Below are 24,649 nucleotides of genomic sequence, written 5' to 3' on the forward strand. Positions count from 1 at the left end.
ATCTGATTTCTGCTCAAGCCCAGAGTCCCTTTGGTTATTTGTTTACACAACAAAGGCATAACTCTCTTGCTGTGTTTGCCATATGCTAACTTGTGTTTGTTTTCGCCGCTTCGCCACTATGTTTCTAGCCTTAAGGTGTGATATCACTGTAAGATTCTATTTTGCCTGGATCCCATACAAGGTAGTTCCCAAGAACATCCGCCCCTTCAATTCATACGTAATTTACTTAGCCGCTGTGCCTGATTTCCTAGAATTAATTTTTAATATCGCCGAATGTATCCAATACTAAGTTCAAATTAAGCCCACAAATCCTCTTCTTCACATTCTACGGGTGCAGCTCAATCCTAATCGTTGAATAAATGTCCAGCAAATCTCTGAATCATTAAAAAATAAATATATAATACGATAAAAAATCTTAAGTATTTTAGAATCAATCCAATCAAGATATTTGTTGCAATAATCTAACGTCCTGTCTGGAAGGAGCTTTCAATTGTAACGTTTAAAGAATTAAAATAAATAATAAAGTAAGATTGTAACGTAATAATAATGACTATTAAAGAATAGCAGAGGTCACGGGTTAAAGCTGTCAAGAACTATAACGGAAGTGAAATTTTTATAGCGATATTACGCGCTATTATCTCAAGCAGTTCGTAGAGCGTCCTTCCTCATTTTCTCCCACTATAGAACTGTATAGATATTAAGACAGAAGCAAAGAAAGAGGGGCGCAAACTGGTGACCAGTTCTTGAGAGTTAGTCAAGTAACTGGCGGAGTGTTACTGATAGTTGTTCGTTGTCTGTAGTAATAGCCGTGTGTGAAACTAGGTCCAAGAAAAGATGAAGCCGAATCATGGATTTAATTTGGATCCACATATTCTACCTGCCACCAGTGAGTTATTTAATTATTATAATTTTTTCACTTTATTTAAATTATATATATAATATGAATATTATATTATTAAAAATTGTGATTCAGTAACTCATTATTAGTAGAGGTTTTTCATGACTAGAAACTTCAATTAAGCATGAGAGTATGGAGAATTGGTAAAATACGTAAGTTCTAGCTGGCCGCCATACATTGAAATTTTGCCGCTGAAATTGTGAAATAACATTTGAAATTAATGTAAGGGGTGCTAATAGGGAAGGGATTAGCTTTGTGGATTCCCACGCGGAGGTCCTGGGTTCGAATCCAGTTACTGGCCCTTAGATTTCCTCTCCCTAGGAGCTTCTTACAGCTTACAGTGTTGTAACGAGTGAACTCTGTCTGGAGGCCGGCAAGGTGCTAGCCAGCTGTAAGCTCGAAATGATCAGTAGTGAATGTTTTCACTCATAGAGGCCATGGTGTGATGTTTTTGTCAATTCATGGCTCCTGCTAATCAAATATTGATTTGATTTGTTTACAAACAGCAGCGTCAACATGTGCTTCCTTTTTCTGTTAATTCACTTTAATAAAAATTATAAATTATCAATTTTTTTTTTATTTTTGCTAATCAGAAAGCTTATCCAGGTAGGATCTTCTTAGCGTGAACGTTATCACACCCACATTATCATAGCATGCCTACAAAGTGCAAGCAGATAAGCACAATGCACATTCAAGTCTCACTTCAAATCGTGGAGGTTTAGGCTTTCATCACTTAGCTCGCTTATTATCAGAGAATCATTCCGTTCGGCTATGGCCAAGTTATATTTATTGAAATACCCACAACTTATTCTATAATTCTCGAAGATCTGACTCACTTCTAAACTCTGAATTTTGAAAGCATCAATTTTTTTAAAAAATGGTTTAAGAATAATCGATCCCTACAATTCGACAACAGGCTCCTCCAGCAAATAATTTAGCTACAAAATTAAATAATCTGCATGCATATTATTCGAAGTTTTGTGACAGCTATAAGAAGAATGTTTTGAAAAAAATTAGTAGAAAAGAGAAGAGTCCATTCTTAAAAAAAGTAATTGCCAATTCCAAATGTCGAATTTTCTCAAATCTCGGGAATTCTAATTAAATTATCTCATGCAAAATTCGTACGACTTTCTAATTTTAGTTTACATTAATGAAATTTTCTGACTATTTGTACTAAAGAGATTGTACGTCTTACCAAATATCACTTGTTAGAACCATATATTGGATCGCCATTTAGAGGAAAGTTTAGGTTTAAGTTTAACGCAGGAAATCCGTTTAAATAAACTTTCAATATATTAGTTGTCCGGAAAATATGTTTACAGATTTTATGTTTTCTTTAAAATACCCCTCCAACTAGTAAACTGTTTATGTTTGTTGAACTTTTGAAATGTTTTAATGTTGTTTACCTCTCTAACATTTTGCTAGTTGGAAATAATTCAGTCTTTACTGAATAATTTTCGCATAATTTTGTTTTACGAGTTCAAACTCGGCCGGAACGGGGCACAAACGGCCAGAAATATCAACGATGTCTGTGGCGAAGGCAGAGTATAAGTGAGTGCACTGTTCAACGGTGGTTCCAGAGATTTCCAGTGGGAGACTTGAGCCTTGAAGACAAAGAAGGCCGGTGGAAGAAGTTCTGCCCTTGATGGCTGTTGTTCTCCGAGCTTTGGTGGAAGAAAATCCCAGAACAATTGTTCCGAAAACTGGCAGGGAAACTCGAAGTCAGCAAATCTACCGTCGATGACTATTTCAAGGCGATTGGGAAGGTGAAAAAGCTTGAAAGTTGGGTTTCTCATGCATTTAACGACCGCCAAAAAGATCAGCCGGTATGAAATTTGTGCTGCACTTCTTTGCCGAAACAACAGCGATCCTTTTCTGTCCAGAATTGTGACTTGCGATGAATAGTGGGATCCTCTACGACAACAGCAGACGCTCTGGAAATTGGCTTGACAAAAGGAGAAGCAGTACGACATTTTCCAAAGCCCCCAAATCATCAAAAAAAAAAAAAAAAGGTGATGGTTACTGTTTGGTGGACTTCATTTAGTCTGATTCATTACAGCTTCTTGAATCCTGGCGAAACCATCCAATGCTGAATCTTATTGTAACCAAATTGACGTAATGCATCAGAAATTGGTAATAATGATGCCATCTTTAAATCAAACGAAAGGGGTCCATTCTGTTGCATGACAACGCTCGGCCACATATCTCACGTTTGACTTCCCGAAAATTGTTGGAGCTTGGCTATGAGACTCTGCCACACCCGCCCTACTCACTGGACCTCTCGCCTACTGATTACCACCTTTCTTTAGACACCTGGACCGCTATTTACAAAATAATAAATTTATTCACCAAAGAACATTAGAAAATGCGTTTTCTGAATTTATAATTTCTAAGGATTCCAAATTCTATACAGAGGGTGCGGAAAAGTTACCCACACGTTGGCAGAAATGTATAGAAAAGTAATGGAGACTATTTTGATTAATAAAAACAGTTATAAATCATTAATTTTTATTATTTTTCTTTTAAAACCATAATCCTGCATTATTTTCCGGACAACCTAATAGAAATTTTGCATCTAAAATTAACACATCTATGTCTATTGAAATGAATTTTAAATATATATTATATTTCTGGCATAACCAACTGGTTATGATTATACTGTCAACCGATTTTTTCAAATTTTGGAATTTAGTTCACATATTTTATTCTTATATTTATTTATTTATTTAATGATAAGGCGCGTCAACATCTAAGGTTATTGGCGCCCGAAGCTTTTTTCTGTGCACTGCCGGCCTCTCTCGTTACAGACAACACTGTCCATCACCGGAAATGTGAGCTGCAAGAAGCTCCTAGGAAGAGAAAATCTAAGGGTCAGCAGCTGGATTCGAACCCGGGACCTCCGCGTGGGAGTCCAGTACGCTAACCGCATAGCTAATCCCTTCCCTTTTTATTCTTATTATTATGAAGTAGATGAAGAGAAAGAGATGAAATGGCTATTTAGAGCAGATTTCAGCATTCTGTGTGGATGACACTCTGCTGTGTCATTCATTTCTTCTTGGTATTTGTGATGAAAATTTTCAAAATAACTTTTTTTAAACCAAAACAAAGTAAGTTTTCTTTCTAAATTTATAAAAGAGAATTTGGCATGTATTTCTTGTCCCCTCATATGGTGTAGGCTACGTGACCGTTGATGGAAAAGGATCTATCCTTTCTGAGGTGACAGTGAAGGGCGTGGAGAATTAATATTATGGAGGGTAATATCAACTGTTAGCTCCCCGCTTTACTGGTGCTTTCTTGGAGTTGAAACTGGATTTTAATAAGCATCCCGAGAGAAGGGATTAGCTATGCGATTAGCGTACTGGACTCACACGCGGAAGTCCCGGGTTCGAATCCAGCTGCTGACCCTTAGATTTTCTCTTCCTAGGAGCTTCTTACAGCTCACTGTTCGGTGATGGACTGTGTTGACTGTAACGAGAGAACACTGTCCGGAGGCCGGCAGTGCACTGAAAAAAGCTCCGGGCGCCAATAACCTTAGATTGTTGACGCGCCTTAAATCATAAAAAATAAATAAATAAATAAGCATCTTTTCAGGTTTTTTTTAATTTGGAAATACATTGGAAGGGATGGCTTGATTATCTTAAATGGGAACCCTGAACAGCCACTCTTCCCTAGAGAACCGAGATTAGTGGTTCGTCGTCTGGGGATGCTGTAGAATGAGTGGTATTAAGAGAGTAAAGCACAATAGATCTATTTTTGTCGTAGTAACTGTACACCTAGTTAATAAAAAGCTGTTGATAAAATTGAAATCCCAGGTGTTCTTTATGAAACAAAATAAACTGTTAGTAATTCAAAAAATAAATAAAATAACTGTGCAGTATTTCAAAAAAAAGTAAGTATTAAAATGCGTATTCTTTAATAAATTGAAAAGTTATCGATATGCCATACCGAATAAAATAAAAACTATATTATCATCCACTTACAAAACCGAGCTTCATAACCACTAACCAACACTCTTGGTGAAATATCTCTAGACATACTATCAGTATAGATAGTTCGTCTTCAATTTTGTTATTACAAGTATACACATTTGTTTACTGTTTTTGGTCAATTAACTCGAGAGTATGCAAGGGAAATGCATGGCTTCAATGTTGGAACAGCCGTTCTCATGGTGATAATATTGGACCACGTACCACTCACCTAAAACCAAAATAATCATAAGTGTTATATTTTTTTGCTACTAGATAGCACTAGAGGTTCCAATTACAGCGGACAACTTTAAGTACTAATTAGTTCTTACAAATAATAATGTTTTTCTTAATTCATATAAGATTTCTTTTGTTTTTTCTATTTATTTATTTATTTTTTACGTTTTGCAACCAATTTAAAATTTACTGGATTGAAAAATGCAGCTGAACACATACTGATTTTTTAAAAAAAGTCAAACTCTGGGCACCTCAAAACGAGTATTACTGGTAAAACCGCTAATTTACAAATCTGCGTGATTATAAATATTTTCACCTAAGATAGGTAATAAAACAAAAATTAAAAAGTAAAGCATTTAGTAAAGAACTTTGAAATAAAACTTAGGAGATTGTTAAAAAAAAAATACGAAAGCTTTGCTATCTCAGATTACTGGCTGCCTGATAGACTTGTCCTCAATTAGAAAGTACATCCTACCGTTGAATAATTTCACTTCCTCCTTGCACGGTTGATCGTTTGGCGCAACATCTGCGTAAAACTTTTATTTTTTTTTTAACTTTTCATTCAAAATCGCTTCATACAAAACAAAAACTGTTTAAATACTACTAATTTCTAAATATTATCCTCCACAAAAGTACTTGAAATTTATTAATCATTTAAAACTTAAAAAATATATATATTTTATTATTAGTAATGTAAATTGAACAAAGCAGATTTCATATCACTGTCGATTTTAAAAGTGCATCTGAGTAGGCTGTAGAAAATGATGACCGTCTGTAGCATTTACTCCTTCGAAATATTTGTAAATGCCTGAAGATTATTGTCCCCATAAAGATGAATTTAGTTATTTTACTTTCTATCCGTTATTTTAAGTTCAAACAATATTCTTCTTCTTCTTCTTTTTTTATAATTTATTAAGTTATCTACAATCTGATATACATATAGTAAATCAGGAAGTACAAGATTAATTGGTACGTGAAGAGCAGGAGGAGAGAAACTACTCAGTGGTAGCACTCTCTACGGGATATGATGATCTTTAAGCCTTCAGACCTCAAGGAAGTCGCGAGACCACTGGCGATTCAGTCTGCGAGGAGGATTGTTAGAGGTGTCAGAGGAGGCGAGAGACATTACAAGAGGATTGGAGCAAGTGGAGAGAGCAGTATGGAATTTTTGGTATTTAATCTTAGCGAGTTGGTCTATCAAAGAAATGTTGAGGTCGTTGTGATGAGTGAAGTTAGTCACCGCAGAAAGGAGCGTCAACTATCTGTCGGAGGGATTTTGACTGAAATGTTTGTACTGTCCGTATGTTTTGTAGGTTTGGCTGAACCCCACAGCTCTAGGTCCGTAAGTCCGCATAGGTTTGAGAATATTGTTGTATATTAAGCGTTTAAGTTCAATTGATAATTTGGAGCGTCGTCCAACAAGTCTGTAAAGCAGTTTCGCACGTTTCGTCATTACTTGTCTTTTAAGTCTAGTATGTGGGTTCCACGTGAGTCGTTTGTCTATAAAGAGCCTAAGGTAGCGCACCAGATATGTACTAGTAAACAATATTCTAACCAAAAACTTGGTAATTAGAAACATTTTATTATCTTCGTAGTCCCCTTTCCCAAATAATATTTTGGTCAAATTCATTTGGATGCTAAGACAATGTGGATACTGAGTGCTCTCAGTTAGAAGAGCTGTTTTATCCACAATATTGCCGATAGCTTCTATTTAACAGACTAAATCGCTCTTATCAAAAGCAAAGTGTAGGTCAGAGGTCGCAAAAGAGGTCTTTTATAGACCGCCAGGGGTATATTTACCAAAAGTACGGGGTCTATCTGAGCCAGGAGGTCGAAGGAAAAAACAATTTCGAACCCAATATAGCGAACCTTGCAAATAAACACCATTGCACACCAATCTCATTAATTAAGAAGCAATACTGTAGTTACTTTACTTATTATTTTTAATTAACTGAAAATTACTTTTATGGGGGTCGATGGGGATTTCGAAAAGTTTGACGACCCACTGGTGAAGGAAGGTAAAGTAAGAGGTCCTACCGACTGCGCCATGCGATGCAGGGTCAATACATTACAAGACTTGATAAGAACTGAGTTTTATTAAGTCTACTATTAACTAAGTACAATAGTATGGTGGGGGTTACCCTTCCATCTTCTGTGGTAGGGGTAACCCTTACAGCGTACCATCTCTGATAATAATTGAAGGGAAATTAAAAGCGATATTAACAGATAGAGATTCTCTTTCCGATCGAAATGTTGAAAAGAACTGATCCGCCTTCGTATTTGACATACCAAGGCAGACAAGTGCATTTGGTAGTTGAACCATCACTAACTCCATTAATCCTGCGCTTCAAGCGTAGTTTTACAGGTTAACTTTTTGACTTACGATTCACTTGGTACTTAATGCGGAACTACGAGGGTCGTTTGAAAAGTCCTTGCAAAGTCAGAGAGCTAGCATCACTGGCGCGTATCGAGGTTATGTTTAGTTAGTAGCATCTCTTGGAAGAACACACACCAAGTTTCAGCCAGATCGGTCTATTTCTTTGTGTTTGGCATTCGTTTGAATCGAGGAAGTCGAGTGCTTTTCAAAAAATGGACGAAAAAGAATTTCGTGTGTTGATTAAACACTACATTATGAAAGGCAAAACGCCTCAGGAGACTAAAGAGAAGCTTGATAAACATTATGGTGACTCTGCACCTTCGATTAGAACAGTTTATAAGTGGTTTCAAAATTTTCAGAGTGGCCATATGGGCACAAGTGACGCTGAACTTTCTGGACGCCCTGTTGAGGTTACTAATCCAGAAATCATTGATAAAATCCATGATATGGTGATGTATGACAGAAGAGTGAAGGTGCGCGAGATTGCTAGTGCTGTGGGCATCTCGAATGAACGGGTACATAATATTTTGCATCAACATTTGGACATGACAAAGCTATCCGCAAGATGGGTGCCGCGATTGCTCACGCTTGACCAAAAACGAAATCGTGTGAAGTGTTGCAAGGACGGTTTGCAGCTGTTCCAGAAGAATCCGCAGGACTTTAAGCGTCGTTTCGTCACTGTGGATGAAACATGGATACATCACTACACTCCTGAGACCAAAGAACAATCTAAACAATGGGTTACCAAGGGGGAATCTGCGCCAAAAAAGGCGAAGACCGTTCCTTCGGCCGGAAAGATTATGGCGACTGTCTTTTGGGATTCGCAAGGAATAATCCTCATCGACTATCTGGAAAAGGGTAAAACTATTACAGGTGCATATTATTCATCGTTATTGGACCGTTTGAAAACCGAAAACGCCCACGATTGGCCCACAAAAAAGTCCTTTTCCATCACGACAACGCACCAGCTCACACCTCAGCAGTTGTGGTCGCAAAATTAATGGAAATAGGGTTCCGACTCGTTTCACATCCCCCCTATTCTCCAGACTTGGCTCCCTCGGACTACTATTTGTTCCCCAATATGAAGAAATGGCTGGCGGGAAAAAGATTTTATTCAAACGAGGAGGTGATTGCAGAAACGAATGGCTATTTTTTAGACTTGGACAAATCCTATTATTCGGAAGGGATCAACAAACTAGAGCAGCGTTGGACGAAGTGTATAAGCCTAAAAGGAGACTATGTTGAAAAATAAAAAAGGTTTACCCCAAAAAATTAAGTAGTTTTTATTTTTGCACGGACTTTTCAAACGACCCTCGTACTACATGAATAGAATGAGTACCAATGAGAACCAATAACCTGTACAGTATGAATTAAATGACAAAGTGAAATAATTCACACAGTACAGACAAGTGTTTACGCTTTTTATAAAAAAAAAACAAAAAAAATTAATACAAATCTAATTGGACATTACAATTAATTAATCATTTCGTACCTTTATGGGCTTCAAAACATGCCTTCAATTTTCTTTACATGGTTCTTTGTCGTATAACCAATGTTCTATGTATGTATCCAATAGAACTGTTCTTGATGATCCAAATATACCTTTCATCTTACCTCATTACTTACCCAGTTTCATTCTTGCCTCTGTGAACATCGCAAACCGCTAATTCAATTGCTTCTCTCCTTTATCTCTTCCCAATAATTCTAATCGAAGACTGAAGGTATTTAGGGATTCACCACAGAGTGGATAACTCTATAATCACGGTAACTTCATCTCACCAATATACTTGTTGCAGGTCATTTACTCTTGTAAATGTAAATTTCAAATAAAATTACTTAAACAAAAAAAAATACGCAATTCAAGTTATAAATACCGTTATGTATTTAAAATGGTTGAGAAACTTTAAAAAAAAAAAAAAAAATCTATGAAACTATGTATTTAGTTACAAAACTAGTTTTTGCTTTTAAGCGGGCATATTTAGCCTTCATATTAAGTATATTGCATTTATTGGTTTATTGCAATATGGTGCAATAATTATGCTATCAGAAAAAAAGGCACGTGTTTTCAAACTGATAGTTTATTCAATCCAACTTTTTTTTTTCTGACCTTTACGAGAGAATATGGCCATCGAGCTTTATTTTTAAATTTTAGTTATCACCAAAAATTTATTATTAAAAATTTTTTTTTTTAAAATCATGCTCTTGTACCGCTGTTGTTAAACTGGACGTTAAGTTCTCTTTAAGTCTGCTGTTCTCAACCTTCGGGTCACGACCCCGGCGGAGGTCGAACGGACAAAAACACAGGGGTCGCCTAAAGCCATCGGAAAATATATAATTCCTCAGGGCTTAAGCCGCTGAGAAGCCGCGCTACCGTCTGTAGCAGCGCTATTCTGCTGGAACGCACGCCGTTATGGTCCTTAATGTTATTTATTGGAATTAGTAATACAGTGATTCCCATTAATATTGGGACACCTATTACAAAATGATTTAAAAGGAAAATGAAAACAACATACAAAAGTTTGGATTATTTTTTTTTTTTAAATAACATTAGCAACATCTGTGGAAATTATATATAAGTATAAATCGATGAAATTCCAAACTGTTAGGTAGTACTTTTTGAAAAAGTGTAAAATAAAGTTCTCAAAAAAATTGGGACACCAGAAGTGCTAGAGTTTAAACGTTCAATATTAAAATCTCATACTATTTAATATTTGGTTGGTAATAATTTAATAATTGCTTTTTGACTTAAAACAGCCCTCAAACGATCAGGCATAGGTGAAACAAGTTTTTTGGTTAATTCAGGTGGTGTTTTTTTCCCATTCTTCCAGGAAACATCGTTTTAATTCATTTTTGTTAGATATTACTCGTTTGCTTAAAGCACTAGCTAAGTATTGCCATAATTGTTCAATGGGATTAAGATCTGGTGACTGCGGAGAGGTTTGCAGAACTTTTCGGCAATTATATAACAGTCACTGACGTATCACCCAAGCCGTAGGTTTGGGGTCGTTATCTTGGTAGAATTTAAAAGACCCTAAAATACCCAATTTTTTGGCACTTTTTCCAAATTATATTTTAATATATTACTATAAACTATTTTGTCCAACATTCCATCAATGAACACTAATTCTCCAAATCCTGATGAGGACATCCAGCCCCAAACCATAACTGACCCACCTCCACCCGGAGGTGGAGCTTTAAAACCCTTTAATGTTGGCTGTAAATTCTTCTTTTCGAGCTCAGCATTCGCTTTCCTCCAGACCATAACCCATCCATCTGACAGAAAAACATTAAATTTTCATTCATCGCTAGAGTATATCATTCCAAAAGTCACTATTTCCATTAAAACATTTTTCGGCAAATTTGACTCTCTTAACACGATTTATCTTACTGACAAAAGGATTCTTCCAGGCTACTCTACCATGATAGTCGAGTTTTCTTAGCACTCTCCGAACAGTTTCTGCCCCTTTTTTGCTTTCTAAACATGTCAAAAATTTCACATTGAAGTTTTGGAGCACTAAGTCGGTGATCTTTTTTAATTCTTTTAATATATAACGCTGCTCTCTGCTGCTCTCTCTCAGAGAGCAGTTGAGGACGGCCTTTTTGTGGGGTTGAAACAATTCTTTTTTCTTTTTGGTAACGCTGAATGATGTTCCACGCATTAGATGTTTTAGGTCCGATCAGTTTTTCTGTCCCTCTAACACTTTTTTTTTTGTCTTTGTGCATAGAAATTACAATTTTTCTTTGTTCAATCGTTGTATTTGTATTTTTGCGCGACATGTTACACCTGGCTTGATTTATATAAACTAATTTAATTATTAATTTCATATTGAATATATGCTTAAGGTAAATATTTACAAATTGTATAAATATTCGGGCAAAACCTTGGACAAACTATAAATTATAATAGTGTCCCAATATTTATGAGAGGTAGAATTTGCACTTATTATAATATATATATTTTTTAATCTACCAAAACATTTTTATGTAATTATTTAAATAGTTTTTATTTAATTAATAGTAATTATAAAATGAAATGAATTTATAAAAATTTGAATAAATGGGTGCCACTTTTAATTTTCGTCAATTTTTAACTTCTGTATGTACTGTCCCAATATAAATGGGAGTCACTGTAAATATTTCTTAATATATAATTAAATATTGTTTTTGTGATTAATCACTACGTTTAAATTATGTTTGATTTGTAGCAATGAGAATGCATAATGCATATCAGGTATTTACATTCCGAATCATAACTGAAGCAAAATTACAGTTATGAAATAGGCACCAAAATTATTTTTTGGTTTGGGGTCACCGCAACATGAGGAACTGTATGGGGTCACCGCAACATGAGGAACTGTATGGGGTCACCGCAACATGAGGAACTGTATGGGGTTACCGCAACATGAGGAACTGTATGGGGTCACCGCAACATGAGGAACTGTATGGGGTCACCGCAACATGAGGAACTGTATGGGGTCACCGCAACATGAGGAACTTTATGGGGTCACCGCAACATGAGGAACTGTATGGGGTCACCGCAACATGAGGAACTGTATGGGGTCACGGCATCAGAAAGGTTGAGAACCACTGCTTTAAGTTAAAATGATTTATTATGCTGTCACAACTATTTTGTGATGCTTAAAATTTCTCTATTCACACGTAGAATTTGTTACTTACACTAAAATTGATTTAAATGAAAAACTGTAAAAACATAAAGAAAAAATCAAGTGTTAAACATATAAAAATGATTCAATTGTATGATATCCATGTAAAAGTATACACATCTGCTGATACAGACTCTTCTCCAATACACTAGATCAGTGATTCTCAACCACTGTACCGCAACACTTTTGCGTGACGCCAAATTTTAGAAAAATTATATATTACAAGTAAAAGACGATATGAGAGTAGCATTATCATTTATTCGACCAAATATACAAATTATCAAAAAAACATCAAGCTCAAATTTCTCATTAAAAGTATTCTTATTATTAACTTGTAATTAATCCCTTAATAAACATATACTGTTGTTTTTGTAGTACATATTATTTTATTTTATCTATTTTACACAGTGTATTATGGATATGTATTTTAGAAGTAAAATACTTCTAAACTTACTGTTAGTGCACCGCCAAATTTTGAAACTGTTATAAGTGTGCCGCGACAAAAAAAAAAAATGGTCGAGAATCACTGCACTATATTTTACTTACCCTTTCTTTTTAATAAGTCACTTTTGTAAGCTCAGTTCAATAGAGGCATTTGAATATTGTTTCGAAACTAGCCAAAGGCAAATGAAACTCTGTAAGTAGATTAGAGAATTCTGTAATCTACTTAAATCTATTTAAAACGCGAATGAAAACCGATGAGGCTAAGTACACAAATGATAGCATTAGCTTAATACTAATCTGTTGTATTGCGCTTTAATAAACGCTTTTATTGTAATAAATATTAAAGTATATACAAATCTAATATATTTAATAAAATGAATTGAAATGATATTAGAACGTTATAGAAACAAATGTGTTGGTGTATCAGGTTAATGAACTCTTTAATTAACATTTAGGTCAGATCTATTAATTAAATTTACAATATTGAATGAATTCTAATAATTCTTTGATTGTTTAGTAACAAATAACTGTTAATAATAAAACTTGTATTTATAAAGCAGAAACTGGCTATTGCCCAATAATACACACACAAATATGCAACTCTTGCAATTGATAACAAAGATGTTACCTATCTTTTCATTGTTATTTTTTTTTTACATTCAACTTCTTATTTCTCAGGTTGTTGAAGACACTCTTCCTCGTCAATTTCTTAGTACCTCTTCAACCATATCCTCCATCCATGTACTTTTAGAGGAGCCACAATTTCTGCGTCACCCTGGTGTGTAATCCAATATAAATTTTTAGCCATCTGACCCTTCCAATTGTTCCACTTTCGGTGTATTTTACTTATTCGTGCAGTATATTTAGTTTTATATAAGTCCTTCTTCTAATTTGAACTTTATGCACTCGCTAGTGTCTAGACATCCCGCAACTTCTTCGACACAAGTCATTTTCCAGAGGTAACTATCTACTGTTCTCTATTCTCTCCTTGGATCCTCTTGATGAGTTCCCAAATACCTCACTCTTCACCAGAGCATGATAGATCTTCGTCATTGAGTGTGGGCTAACTATTTTTCACCATAAAATTAGATTTAATGCGCTATCATTCTTTTTATCTTCACTATCTCCTGTAGGATGCTGAATTCACTTTCACCTTTTATATTTAAATTTAACCACAAGAATGTAAAAATCTGCGTTTTCTTTTATTTTTTAGAATTACAAATTCAAACATTTTAAAGGGACAGACATAGTTCAGGGAATTTTCGCTCACCTTCGTACTCATTCGCTTAAATTCTCATTATTCTACTTGTAAAATATGTTCCACTTATATATTTTCTTAAATCAGTGAAAGAACTGAACCTTCCCAGTTTTAGGTCTATGCTGACATAGATTTTCTTGTAGGTCTGCCTCTTCTCCTTTCATTTAGTATTCTGCATTCTTGTAGAGATTTTGGATTGCATTAAACAAATAATATGAGAGACCGTTGGATTTTAACGTTAGCCACAGTTTCGAGTGGGGGCTTGATCTTTAGCTGTTAACCAACAAGCAATTTCTCTTAACTGATAACACAAATAATTTTAAAAAAAACAGCCTAATTCTTCATTCCAAACATTTAAACTGCTTAATTTAAACAATACATATTTTAAATAACTTCCTTCGGATAAATAAAATCTATTTTAAAAAGTTCAAATTCATTTTTCCTGAAACATTTGCCAATTGAAAGCATGAGATCCACGTTATAAGCTATTTATTTTAGTCAGAGAGGATCATTGTCAACACAATGTTGTTTATGATGTTCCTAATTAGAGATTCAATAGCTAGTTAATTTACACACGGTAGGTACCCAACCACTCTCAAAGCTCGCACTGTTTACAAGTGCGTAAATTAGACTTTAACTAGATCCAAAAATGCCTTTAATTGAATTTTCTTACAATAATTATTTAAATAAAATTTGTTTATCTACAAAAGAAACGATTGTGTGCACCAAATTAAAAGGAAATCTTGAAGCTGTTTTTTTTTAATAAACTTTTAAAAAAACTGTAAAATTCGACTTCTTTTGATTCCGATTATGACTGAAATCTCATCCTCTGATACAAGAAAAAAATCAATCAAACACATACATCAGAACATTTGTAAAAATCATTTTTTTTCGTCCTCAGAGGACCTCAAAAGAATATTTTGAGTGAACACTTAAAATTGAAAGACTGCACGATTGCAAAACTTACTTTAACAGTGTAAGAGAAAGTAGAATGGCCTTTCATATAAGTGTAACAAAATCATGATCTATTTCTACATATTTATCTATTTAACAACCGGATTATTTTTTTTTTCTATAAAAACCAGCTAACAATTACCAGCTAACCAATTACACATTTAGTAATTAATGTACCTATTTGTTTTCCCGAGGTCATTACTTCGCAATCTTGCACAATGAACTGACGAGGGCAGAATAAAGCCATCAAGTTATTGATAAGTAGAAAGTTGAAAGCAAGAAATCAAGTATTCAATTAACAGAGCGTCAAAAAAGTTACATTACGACCAATTAGTTATTATTTAGTAGAGAGGGAAAATGTAATTAGAAATAAAACTATTATAATTACACCATTTAGAGATGCTACTTAATAACATTAATTTTTTTATTGATGTATTTCAAACATATTGGCCCCTGAAGTCCAGTCTTTGCCCTAATTTATTTAGACTCAGAATTTTCTAATTCGTGCTACTTATTCTGCGATTAACTGATTCCGCAATGTAGTTACAGTATTGCAATCTAATTCTATATATTATGTATACAAAGTTATGTATTCTTTTATTTTTTGAAACATTTATTTGAAGGTAAATTTGTTCCGTGTTTAATGCCATGTATATATATTTTGCTCTTCCAAGTTTACATAACTTTGTTATTTAAGTAAATCATATAATCAAATATTTTTATATAACATCATGTTTTGCATGGAATCTTATGCAGTGGGACTTGGTAAGATTAAATTTTGAGGCTTTCATGATTAAAACTGTCCGGTAGGACAGTTGTATAAGGGTTGATCAAAAAGACTGCACGAAAAAGCGTAACGTTGAAAAACTCCCAACTTTGACAATTTTTTCTCTTTTTCTATAAAAGATAAAATTCCCAAATTTTCTTTAAAATGTAGGGCAAATCCTCCTTTACAACTGTAATTTTTTTGCAACAACATAGATATAATAGATTTCGAGAAAAAAGTTGCTGAAAATGAGCAAAAACGGCCTTTTCAGAAAATGTTCTTGTTCTTGTTGTTGTTCTTGTTACCTTTTTTGTAAACATATTCATTTATAATTAAACCATTCAGCGCAAACGGAAGGGAGAAATGGATATTGAAGAAGAAGAGCGAAACCTGAAGTGGTAACGTGCAGTAATTTCCAGAACCTCAAAGGATGAAGGTAGGCGGTCGGAATAACAAAGATTAAGAAGAAGACCGAGAGGGGAGTTTGCCCCACCCAAATAATAGACAAAAAGAAAAATCTATCCAAAAGGTACAAAAATCTCCTTAACAAAAACTTACAGTTTAAAATGTTGAGTATAAGGGTTGATTAAACGCCAAAATGCACACAAATCAGCAGGTAACCAACATTTCATTCATACTTCATTGATATTATTTAAGTAATTTTACTGCATTAACTTTTTATTAAATTTTTTAGAATTTATTAGATGTCACAGACCCTTATGCTGGCCATTTCATTCATTATAAGTTTTTTGATATAATAATAAAAGGTGAGTAATATCAACATAATTAGTTATAAAAATTTAAGTAATTTTACTGCATTAACCTTTCCTTCACATTTTTAGAATTTATTAGATGTCACAGATTATGAATGAACTGGCCAGCATAAGGGTCTGTGACATCTAATAAATTCTAAAAAATTTAATAAAAAGTTAATGCAGTAAAATTACTTAAATAATATCAATGAAGTATGAATGAAATGTTGGTTACCTGCTGATTTATGTGCATTTTGGCGTTTAATCAACCCTTATACTTAACATTTTAAAATGTAAGTTTTTGTTAAGGAGATTTGAATAAGTTCTGAAATATTCTTTAACTTTAATATGATCTTAATTCCAAGCGGAAGTTAAAAATCGTGTTCTTGTTAGAGAGCAAATAATGGTACTTTTTTTAATTTGTTATTGTTCTAATCTACTTGGGCAATAACGTAACTTGCATTCATTCCAGCCTGTGAACTATTCAACGATAACGGATGAATTGTTCAACCATTTAGCGCAAAGCTGGAAACGAGTGTGAACACTTTTTTTTTCGGCACTGGCTTTCGCCATATAGCCAGCATCGTCAAGGTAATTTAATAAGTTTTTTGCTTATTCATTTGCTCTCCACAACCTCCTGTTCTCGGCTTTTTCATTAGCTTTTCACAACCTCCTAGTTCCAAAAGTTTATTGTGTAGTTCAAGAAAATTTGTGTTTTATTCACATATTTAGCACATTTTTTTAATTATCTAAAGAAGAACACACAGATCTAAACTCGTTAAACGAAAATCCTTTCTTTCGAATTTGGTACCTAACACTCATTTAAACTCATACCATTTTCTTCTTTTAATTTTATTTTATTATTTATTATGTAAATTTTATATTTTTGAATATAGTTCTTAAATAAATTAATTATTAAATTACACGTTTGCAAAAATTCGTACTGGATTTGATGATTCTGATCAGTTATATTCTTATGGTAGGTGAATTCCTTTCATAATGCCGACGCTGTTTTGAGGCCTACTTTTTTGCTATTAATCACAGATTTCTGCGTCAATTTTAAACATAACCGCAATGTATTGTATACAGTTCGAAAGGTGATTGTATGTAGATGTTTTTCCTGGATAGTGCACGGTTTTTTCATATAAAATGTTTTTAAGAAAAATGAAGTCAAATTTTTTGGAAAAATTTAGAAACTTGCTATTTCTTATGTTTGGGCCACAAAGTAAAATACTTAATATTATTATTTTGAAACATAAATTAGCTTATTTAAAAGGAAATTTAATCTTCTTTCTAATGAGCTTATTAAAATTGCTGTAGCTTTAATAGTTTGAGAAATAAAGGCAACTGTTTGCTAAAAAGTAGTGATACCTTGAAAAACATAAAATTAAAAATATCTACAAAACCGAGCCGAATCGAGCCTTAGTTTATATGGAATTTTTTGTTGCAAATGATGCCTAGAATCGCCTCCCGAAGTTACCGTAGTCATAAGACTATTTATAAGCTGAACACCCTGTATATTCCTGCCATCCTTATAGCTTAACCGAAATTAAAACTTAAATTGCACCATAGTCACGTAATCCTTCTCTAATCATTTTCTTCCATTCATTCTAATCGGCCATAACTTTTTAAATACTTTCATATTTCTTTGCTAGTTCTGCTACAGATTTAAGCACATAGATGTTGGTGGAGAATATTATGTCTTCGTAGCGAAATGGTGTATCGAAATAGCTGTAATAAGTCGTCAAACATTCGTTTCCTTTCTACTACATAACGTGGATATATCATTATTATATGAACTTACATATACTTAAACTTACATGACTTTTTCATAACGTAGTTCGATGTTACACTTGTTCATTCTAAAGCAACCATTTTTTGAAAAAAAAAATCGCTTAAAACTACGACAATTTATGGAGTAAACAGGCTCTTAAAATAAGACAATTTTCTTCGAATTAAGATTTTTAATTAAAACGAATCAGATTGTGTTTAGGTTGCGGAAAGATGATGCAGATAAGGCCGCAAAAGAAAGAATCCTCAGCCTTGAGAGTCATTTACAACTGCAGCTCAGGTTCTCGTTATAAAGGGACTCCCAGAAATCTCCTCACGCACGTTCATTCAACCGTAATCGTTTCTTGAATCTTCTATTTCCAAAAAGCCGTTTCCTGTCATTGGTTGTATTCTTAGTTTTCGCCAAATGTAATCATAAGTATCTCTCGGATATTTTTATAGTTATTGCTACTAAAAATTAAAGTAGATAATTTACTGATTCAATACTTCTACATTTGATCAATTTAGTGCTTTTAAAGCCTTATTCAATTAATTATGATTGACGCTAGCGTCTTTTAAACAATAGCAATCAATGACTCATCTAACCAAGCCAGCAGCTTGAATAATTACTAATGTAAATTAAAAATAGAAAAATGTATTTTTTTTTTTCTTTTGAAGTTATCCCAAATGTTAAGGATTAAAAATGCTTTTTAGTTTTGGCGTAGGGAATATCGGCCGGAGGCAGAAAAAAAAAAGTTAGAATGGACAGACCAAGTGGAAGTTGGAATAGCCAGAGTGAAACTGTCGAAGCAGCTTGTACAATTTGGCTGGACACATTCTAAAGTTTGAAGGCTAAAGCTTCCCAGTGGAGTTCTCTCAACTGTCTGAATACGTTTCTGCATTTTGCGTTTGTTTTTAAACTCTCCATCTGTTATCTTAGCCAAAATATAATTCATAAATATTTATTTAAGGATTATATAATCTCGCATAATAAAGTAGAAATTAATTTACCTGGATATAATTCAAGGAACAATTAATAAGAACTAAATTTGATGGAGTTATTCTAATGTTAATTATAATAAATAATTTAAAATAAACATCCTTATTTTATTTTTTCATCTATGTTCTGTGAAGAATGTATGAAGAATGAAAACGTGGCATTTTATCTAATTTTTATTTCATCGGCATTTAAGCGATTAAAAACAGTTTATGCTAGATGTAAAGTAAAGTAATCGCCTATTTTTTCGGGCGGGGCTTTACGTCCAACTACCATTTACTAGGTGTCGTTTACGGAGGTGACTAGCAAACGTACTTTACTATTTCTCATTTTACCATTAAATAAAATCCAAGGCCAAGACCGGGAATCGAACCCAGTACTACAATGCATATTAGCTTTGCAGGTCTCGCCTCTTAACCCGCTCGGCTACCGTGGCGCCCCATTTATGCTAAATGTAATTCCACACTATTTCTAAAATTTCAATTACAAAAAAAATAACTTTATAAAAAACAGATCATACATACGATATTTGGTTAACAGTTTTAGAATTTTTAAATTAAAATAATGATTAAAATGAGACCATCTATGTTTTTACAAATTGACTCCTAACATTTTATTTGAAAACTGAGCATTTATAAAGTCTAACAAGCTTTATTTAAATTTAATCGAATGATAGACTTAGCCATTAGCATTTTAGGCTACCTGTTAATTTTTTTAAAATAACTAGACTATCGAATCCTTTAATTAAGTGAAAATGGTAGAAAACTGTTTAAAATTTCATTGCAAAATGTCCTGCATTAAATAAATAGCCACACAACAACAATCAACTTTTGTGGACAAATCTATTTAAATATCGAGCTTTGAATTTAAATTTATTATGCTTAAACTATCCTACATAGGTCAAGTCAGAGAACTATTTAGCAATATTTTTGTGTAAGTTTTGTTTTAGAGGTTTATCTAGGTTTGTTTTATAGACAAACTCAAAATTGAAATCAAAATGTTGTGTAGTTATTAGCCCTTTCCGAGCTATTGTTCTGTGAATGTTTTAGATTTCTGGTCTATAATTGCTGCAGAAGGTATTCAACTGGTTTTAATCAAATCATCTCAAATATCAAATAATTCCAAAAGATTTAAAAATCTATTGGCACTATTAGGGAAAGAAAAAACAAATTGGCAAACTTAACTGAAATGTCAAATATTAGAATCGAACTAAAATTAAAAAAAAAAATGCAAACTGTAAAATGTAATGTAAATAAAGAAATAGCAGAAAAAGCAATGCACTACTGTGCTGTACCTGTAATGTTGGATAAAATCAACTTTAATAAAATTATTAATTTCAAATTACTAAGAATTAATTGAATAATACAACTTTCCCTTAATTATCATTATTTGGAAAGAAAATATTCCATTATTTGTTCAAGTAGATATGGATTTAAATGGAATCACGGAGAGCAGAGAGTGATCATCAATAACTTCTGAGATAATTCATTAATAACAAAAATTATTGTTTACTTTTGTCTTCTATTATATTCTGTTTATTTTCTCCTAATACTGATATAAACAAAGAGAATTTAATTGTATCTCAATGTGTATAAATTGACCCACACCTCATTTTTGTAAGTAATACGTTATTCCTGTTCAATTTGATATTCATTTTATATAACAAATACGCAGAAATTAATTCCACAATAAGATTAATCCAATATCATAGAAGTCTTGGATTAAGGGCCTTCAGATAAATAATATCTGCAAAATAAATTAAAGATATATCTATTTGTAATTTCGCTATGAAGAATTAACCAGTGCCTAGACCAATATGATTGTTTTTTTTCTTTTTATCTTCTAACATAACTTAGCTGCGGAGGGCGCTGATAATGTAGTGTCTATCTTCTAATACAACTTAGCTGCGAAGGGCGCTGATAATGTAGTGTCTATCATCTTCTAATACAACTTAGCTGCAAAGGGCGCAGTTAATGTAGTGTCTATCTTCTAATACAATTTAGCTGCGAAGGGCGCTGATAATGTAGTGTCTATCTTCTAATACAACTTAGCTGCGAAGGGCACTGATAATGTAGTGTCTACCTTTTTAATCTTTTTGGGCACTAAAGTTAATACGTAATTTTTTGTGTGGGTGCCCTAACATTAATTAAGCGATATAAAGCTTTTTGTAATACATATTACTCATTAATTAAGTATAAAGATTTCGACTAAATAATTTCTCCAAAGCTTCCAATATCTTTAAAATCCAATCCTTCCAGTCGAAAACACCCCGTCGAATCACTAATGCTCCTTACTTTGTATCTAACTCAACCTTGCACCGAGATTTTCTTGTTCCCTACGTTTCTGAAACTACAAGATCCCGTTACGTTAAATTCCACAAATAAATCACCTCACATCCCAATCCTCTAGTAACCCAACTTATTGCATTGCCTGAAAATACTCCAAGAACGGTTGAAGCTCAGGTGGCCACGCGATCTTCTAAATGAAGTAAGTGCCAGTGCACAATAGTGAACAGTTTTTCTTTGGGAGTTCCACCAATGGGTGAATTCGTTCCTAATGTTACTCTTGTTTGTACTATGCATCATGTTTTATCAGCTTCACTTATTGCAGAAATATTCTGCAGTTGTGAAAATAAATAAAGTAAAATAATAATCCTTCTGTGACAAATAAAAGCGCATAAATAATAGATTTTGCTATTATTATTCATTTAACGGCACTTGGAAAGAGAGATGAACTTCGCTTCGTTTAAATGACGTGCGTTGGGTAAATGTTTTAAACTCGCATGAGTGTTGCATTCAAAGTTTAGAGATAAACTGCGTTTAAAAAGAAAATGGTTCAAAATACTGAAATTGTATGCGAAAATTGTCCCCAACTTTTGTACTTGGAGCACCCCAAAACATGTATTCCAACTAAAATATCCAAAAAATCAAAATAAAAAAAAAACGATTGGGCGTGATACATCCTCTTATCATCAGAAAGTTTTTAATACGTTCAAGAAGCAAAAATATTTGATGAGAGTTTTTTAAATTAGAATCAGTTTGTAATGAAAGCTCTGAAAATTAGATAGTTTTGCATTACATTTATAATAGCATTAAACAGTCACTAATTTCTGTACCAATTTTCCCTTTATACCATCCTTGCAGCCCTGTTAGTTGGTTTGAATTGAAAAATTCAAGTTCATTACTTACAAATGTGCTACGTCATTGTTGCTAACAAAATATTCTCCCCCCAGAGGTTTTTGAGAGTTATTTGAGATTATAAATGTTTGCTCTATTGGGGGCCTCTCAAATTGCTGTGGCATCTCACAATAAGATCTAACCATCGCAAATTTGTTATTTTTTATCAGGCAATTTTCAAGTGACCTTGCTTGATGCAATATTGTTTTTCGGTAGACGGTGAAATCGCATTCATTGTAGCTGACGACTGGGCTGGAACAAATGAAGGCAATCAACGCAGTTCACTGTTGGCTTAAATAATCCTGTGTATTTTATCTAACAACTCAATAATTAAGGATGTACTACATTTCTTGCAAGAAAATATTGAATGTGGTTAACTTGAAATTGCCCAGAACTGCCAGTATTCAGTGGTTATCATCGTAGTCCGAGTTTGTAAGTAATTGATTAGCCATTAAGGCTATAGTAAAGTAAAATAATTGCCTATTTTTTCAGGCGGGCTTTACGTCCAACTACCAATTAGGTGCAGTGGACGGAGGCGACTAGCTTACTTTACTGTAAATTTTTTTTATTAACCTTCAGATAAAATCCAAGGCCTAAGAACGGGGAATCGAACCCAGTACCACAATGCATATTAGCTTCGCAGGTCTCACCTCTAACCGCTCGGCTACCGTGGCGCCTTAAGCATTAAGGCTATAAAGCCTTATACAAACATAATGACATTTGTGTAATGATTTTTAAACAATGTGTGAGTTGTATCAAATTACAATTCCATTAAACAGGAAATCATTTTTTGGTACTTTCTCACCAAAATCCTAATCTGAATTCGCATTCATAGCTCTGAAATTTGTCGCCTATGAGTCACCGAAGAATCTGAGCATCGGAAGGAACCAAAAATGGAAGTATGAGGTCGTAAAAGGCGGCTTCCATCAGTTTTGAATAGGTCTAGGCAAAAGATATAAAATAGAAGGTTAATTGTTTTTTGCCTTCACACTGACCACTTGAAGTTAAACTTATAAAACTGTTAGTTACTTCGAAATGAAGTACCGACAACGACACTCTTTCGACAATCAAATATTGACTGAAAGTTACGATTCATACGTTGCTCATACGTAGTAGTGGCGTTACATAATGTCCTATTGTGAGTTATCATTGCACCATAAGATTCTGTTCTAGGACAACTAACATCTTATTCGACGCGCATGACCATCATGTTAGAGAATGTGATACCAGCATGACGGACCATATTATTAAAATTCTTCTTTACTTATACTTTTCTCTGCACTTTCTACCATTTTAAACAAACATAAGTAAATTCTGAAAATGAAAACATAAGAAAAGTTCGAAATGTTACATTCTTAACCTTACAACTTGAAGTACTTTTGGGATATTATTTTTTATACTATATTTGTAAAAGCACCCACTTAAATATCAATCTACGTATCTACGTAGATACGTATCTACGTATCTTTGCAGAGGGCGAATCTTTGAACATGTTTAATGAAGCTTCAATAAATTAACGGCAGGGAGCGCTTCTCACATACGAGGGTTGTTTGAAAAGTCCGTGCAAAAATAAAAACTACTTAATTTTTTGGGGTAAACCTTTTTTATTTTTCAACATAATCTCCTTTTAGGCTTATACACTTCGTCCAACGCTGCTCTAGTTTGTTGATCCCTTCCGAATAATAGGATTTGTCCAAGTCTGAAAAATAGCCATTCGTTTCTGCAATCACCTCCTCGGTTGAATAAAATCTTTTTCCCGCCAGCCATTTCTTCATATTGGGGAACAAATAGTAGTCCGAGGGAGCCAAGTCTGGAGAATAGGGGGGATGTGAAACAAGTTGGAGCCCAATTTCCATTATTTTTGCGACCACAACTGCTGAGGTGTGAGCTGGTGCGTTGTCGTAATGGAAAAGGACTTTTTTGTGGGCCAATCGTGGGCGTTTTTCTTGCAGCTCGGTTTTCAAACGGTCCAATAACGATGAATAATATGCACCTGTAATAGTTTTACCCTTTTCCAGATAGTTGATGAGAATTATTCCTTGCGAATCCCAAAAGACAGTCGCCATAATCTTTCCGGCCGAAGGAACGGTCTTCGCCTTTTTTGGCGCAGATTCCCCCTTGGTAACCCATGGTTTAGATTGTTCTTTGGTCTCAGGAGTGTAGTGATGTATCCATGTTTCATCCACAGTGACGAAATGACGCTTAAAGTCCTGCGGATTCTTCTGGAACAGCTGCAAACCGTCCTTGCAACACTTCACACGATTTCGTTTTTGGTCAAGCATGAGCAATCGCGGCACCCATCTTGCGGATAGCTTTGTCATGTCCAAATGTTGATGCAAAATATTATGTACCCGTTCATTCGAGATGCCCACAGCACTAGCAATCTCACGC

General features: G+C 33.9%; 1 protein-coding gene across 1 annotated transcript in view; it reads left to right on the forward strand.

The window, feature by feature from the left end:
• Positions 1-712: 712 nt before the first annotated feature.
• Positions 713-24,649, forward strand: part of LOC141456583 (alpha-tocopherol transfer protein-like) — a 173,919-nt gene continuing 149,982 nt past the window's right edge. The window contains exon 1 of the mRNA XM_074132735.1: positions 713-886. Within this exon, the coding sequence (XP_073988836.1) occupies positions 835-886 (52 nt within the window). The 5' untranslated portion in view covers positions 713-834. The remainder of the gene's footprint in view (positions 887-24,649) is intronic.

Source organism: Rhodnius prolixus, unplaced genomic scaffold (genome assembly GCF_049639745.1).
Source record: "Rhodnius prolixus isolate KJV_2025 unplaced genomic scaffold, Rpr scaffold_4, whole genome shotgun sequence".
Taxonomy (NCBI): Eukaryota; Metazoa; Arthropoda; class Insecta; order Hemiptera; family Reduviidae; genus Rhodnius; species Rhodnius prolixus.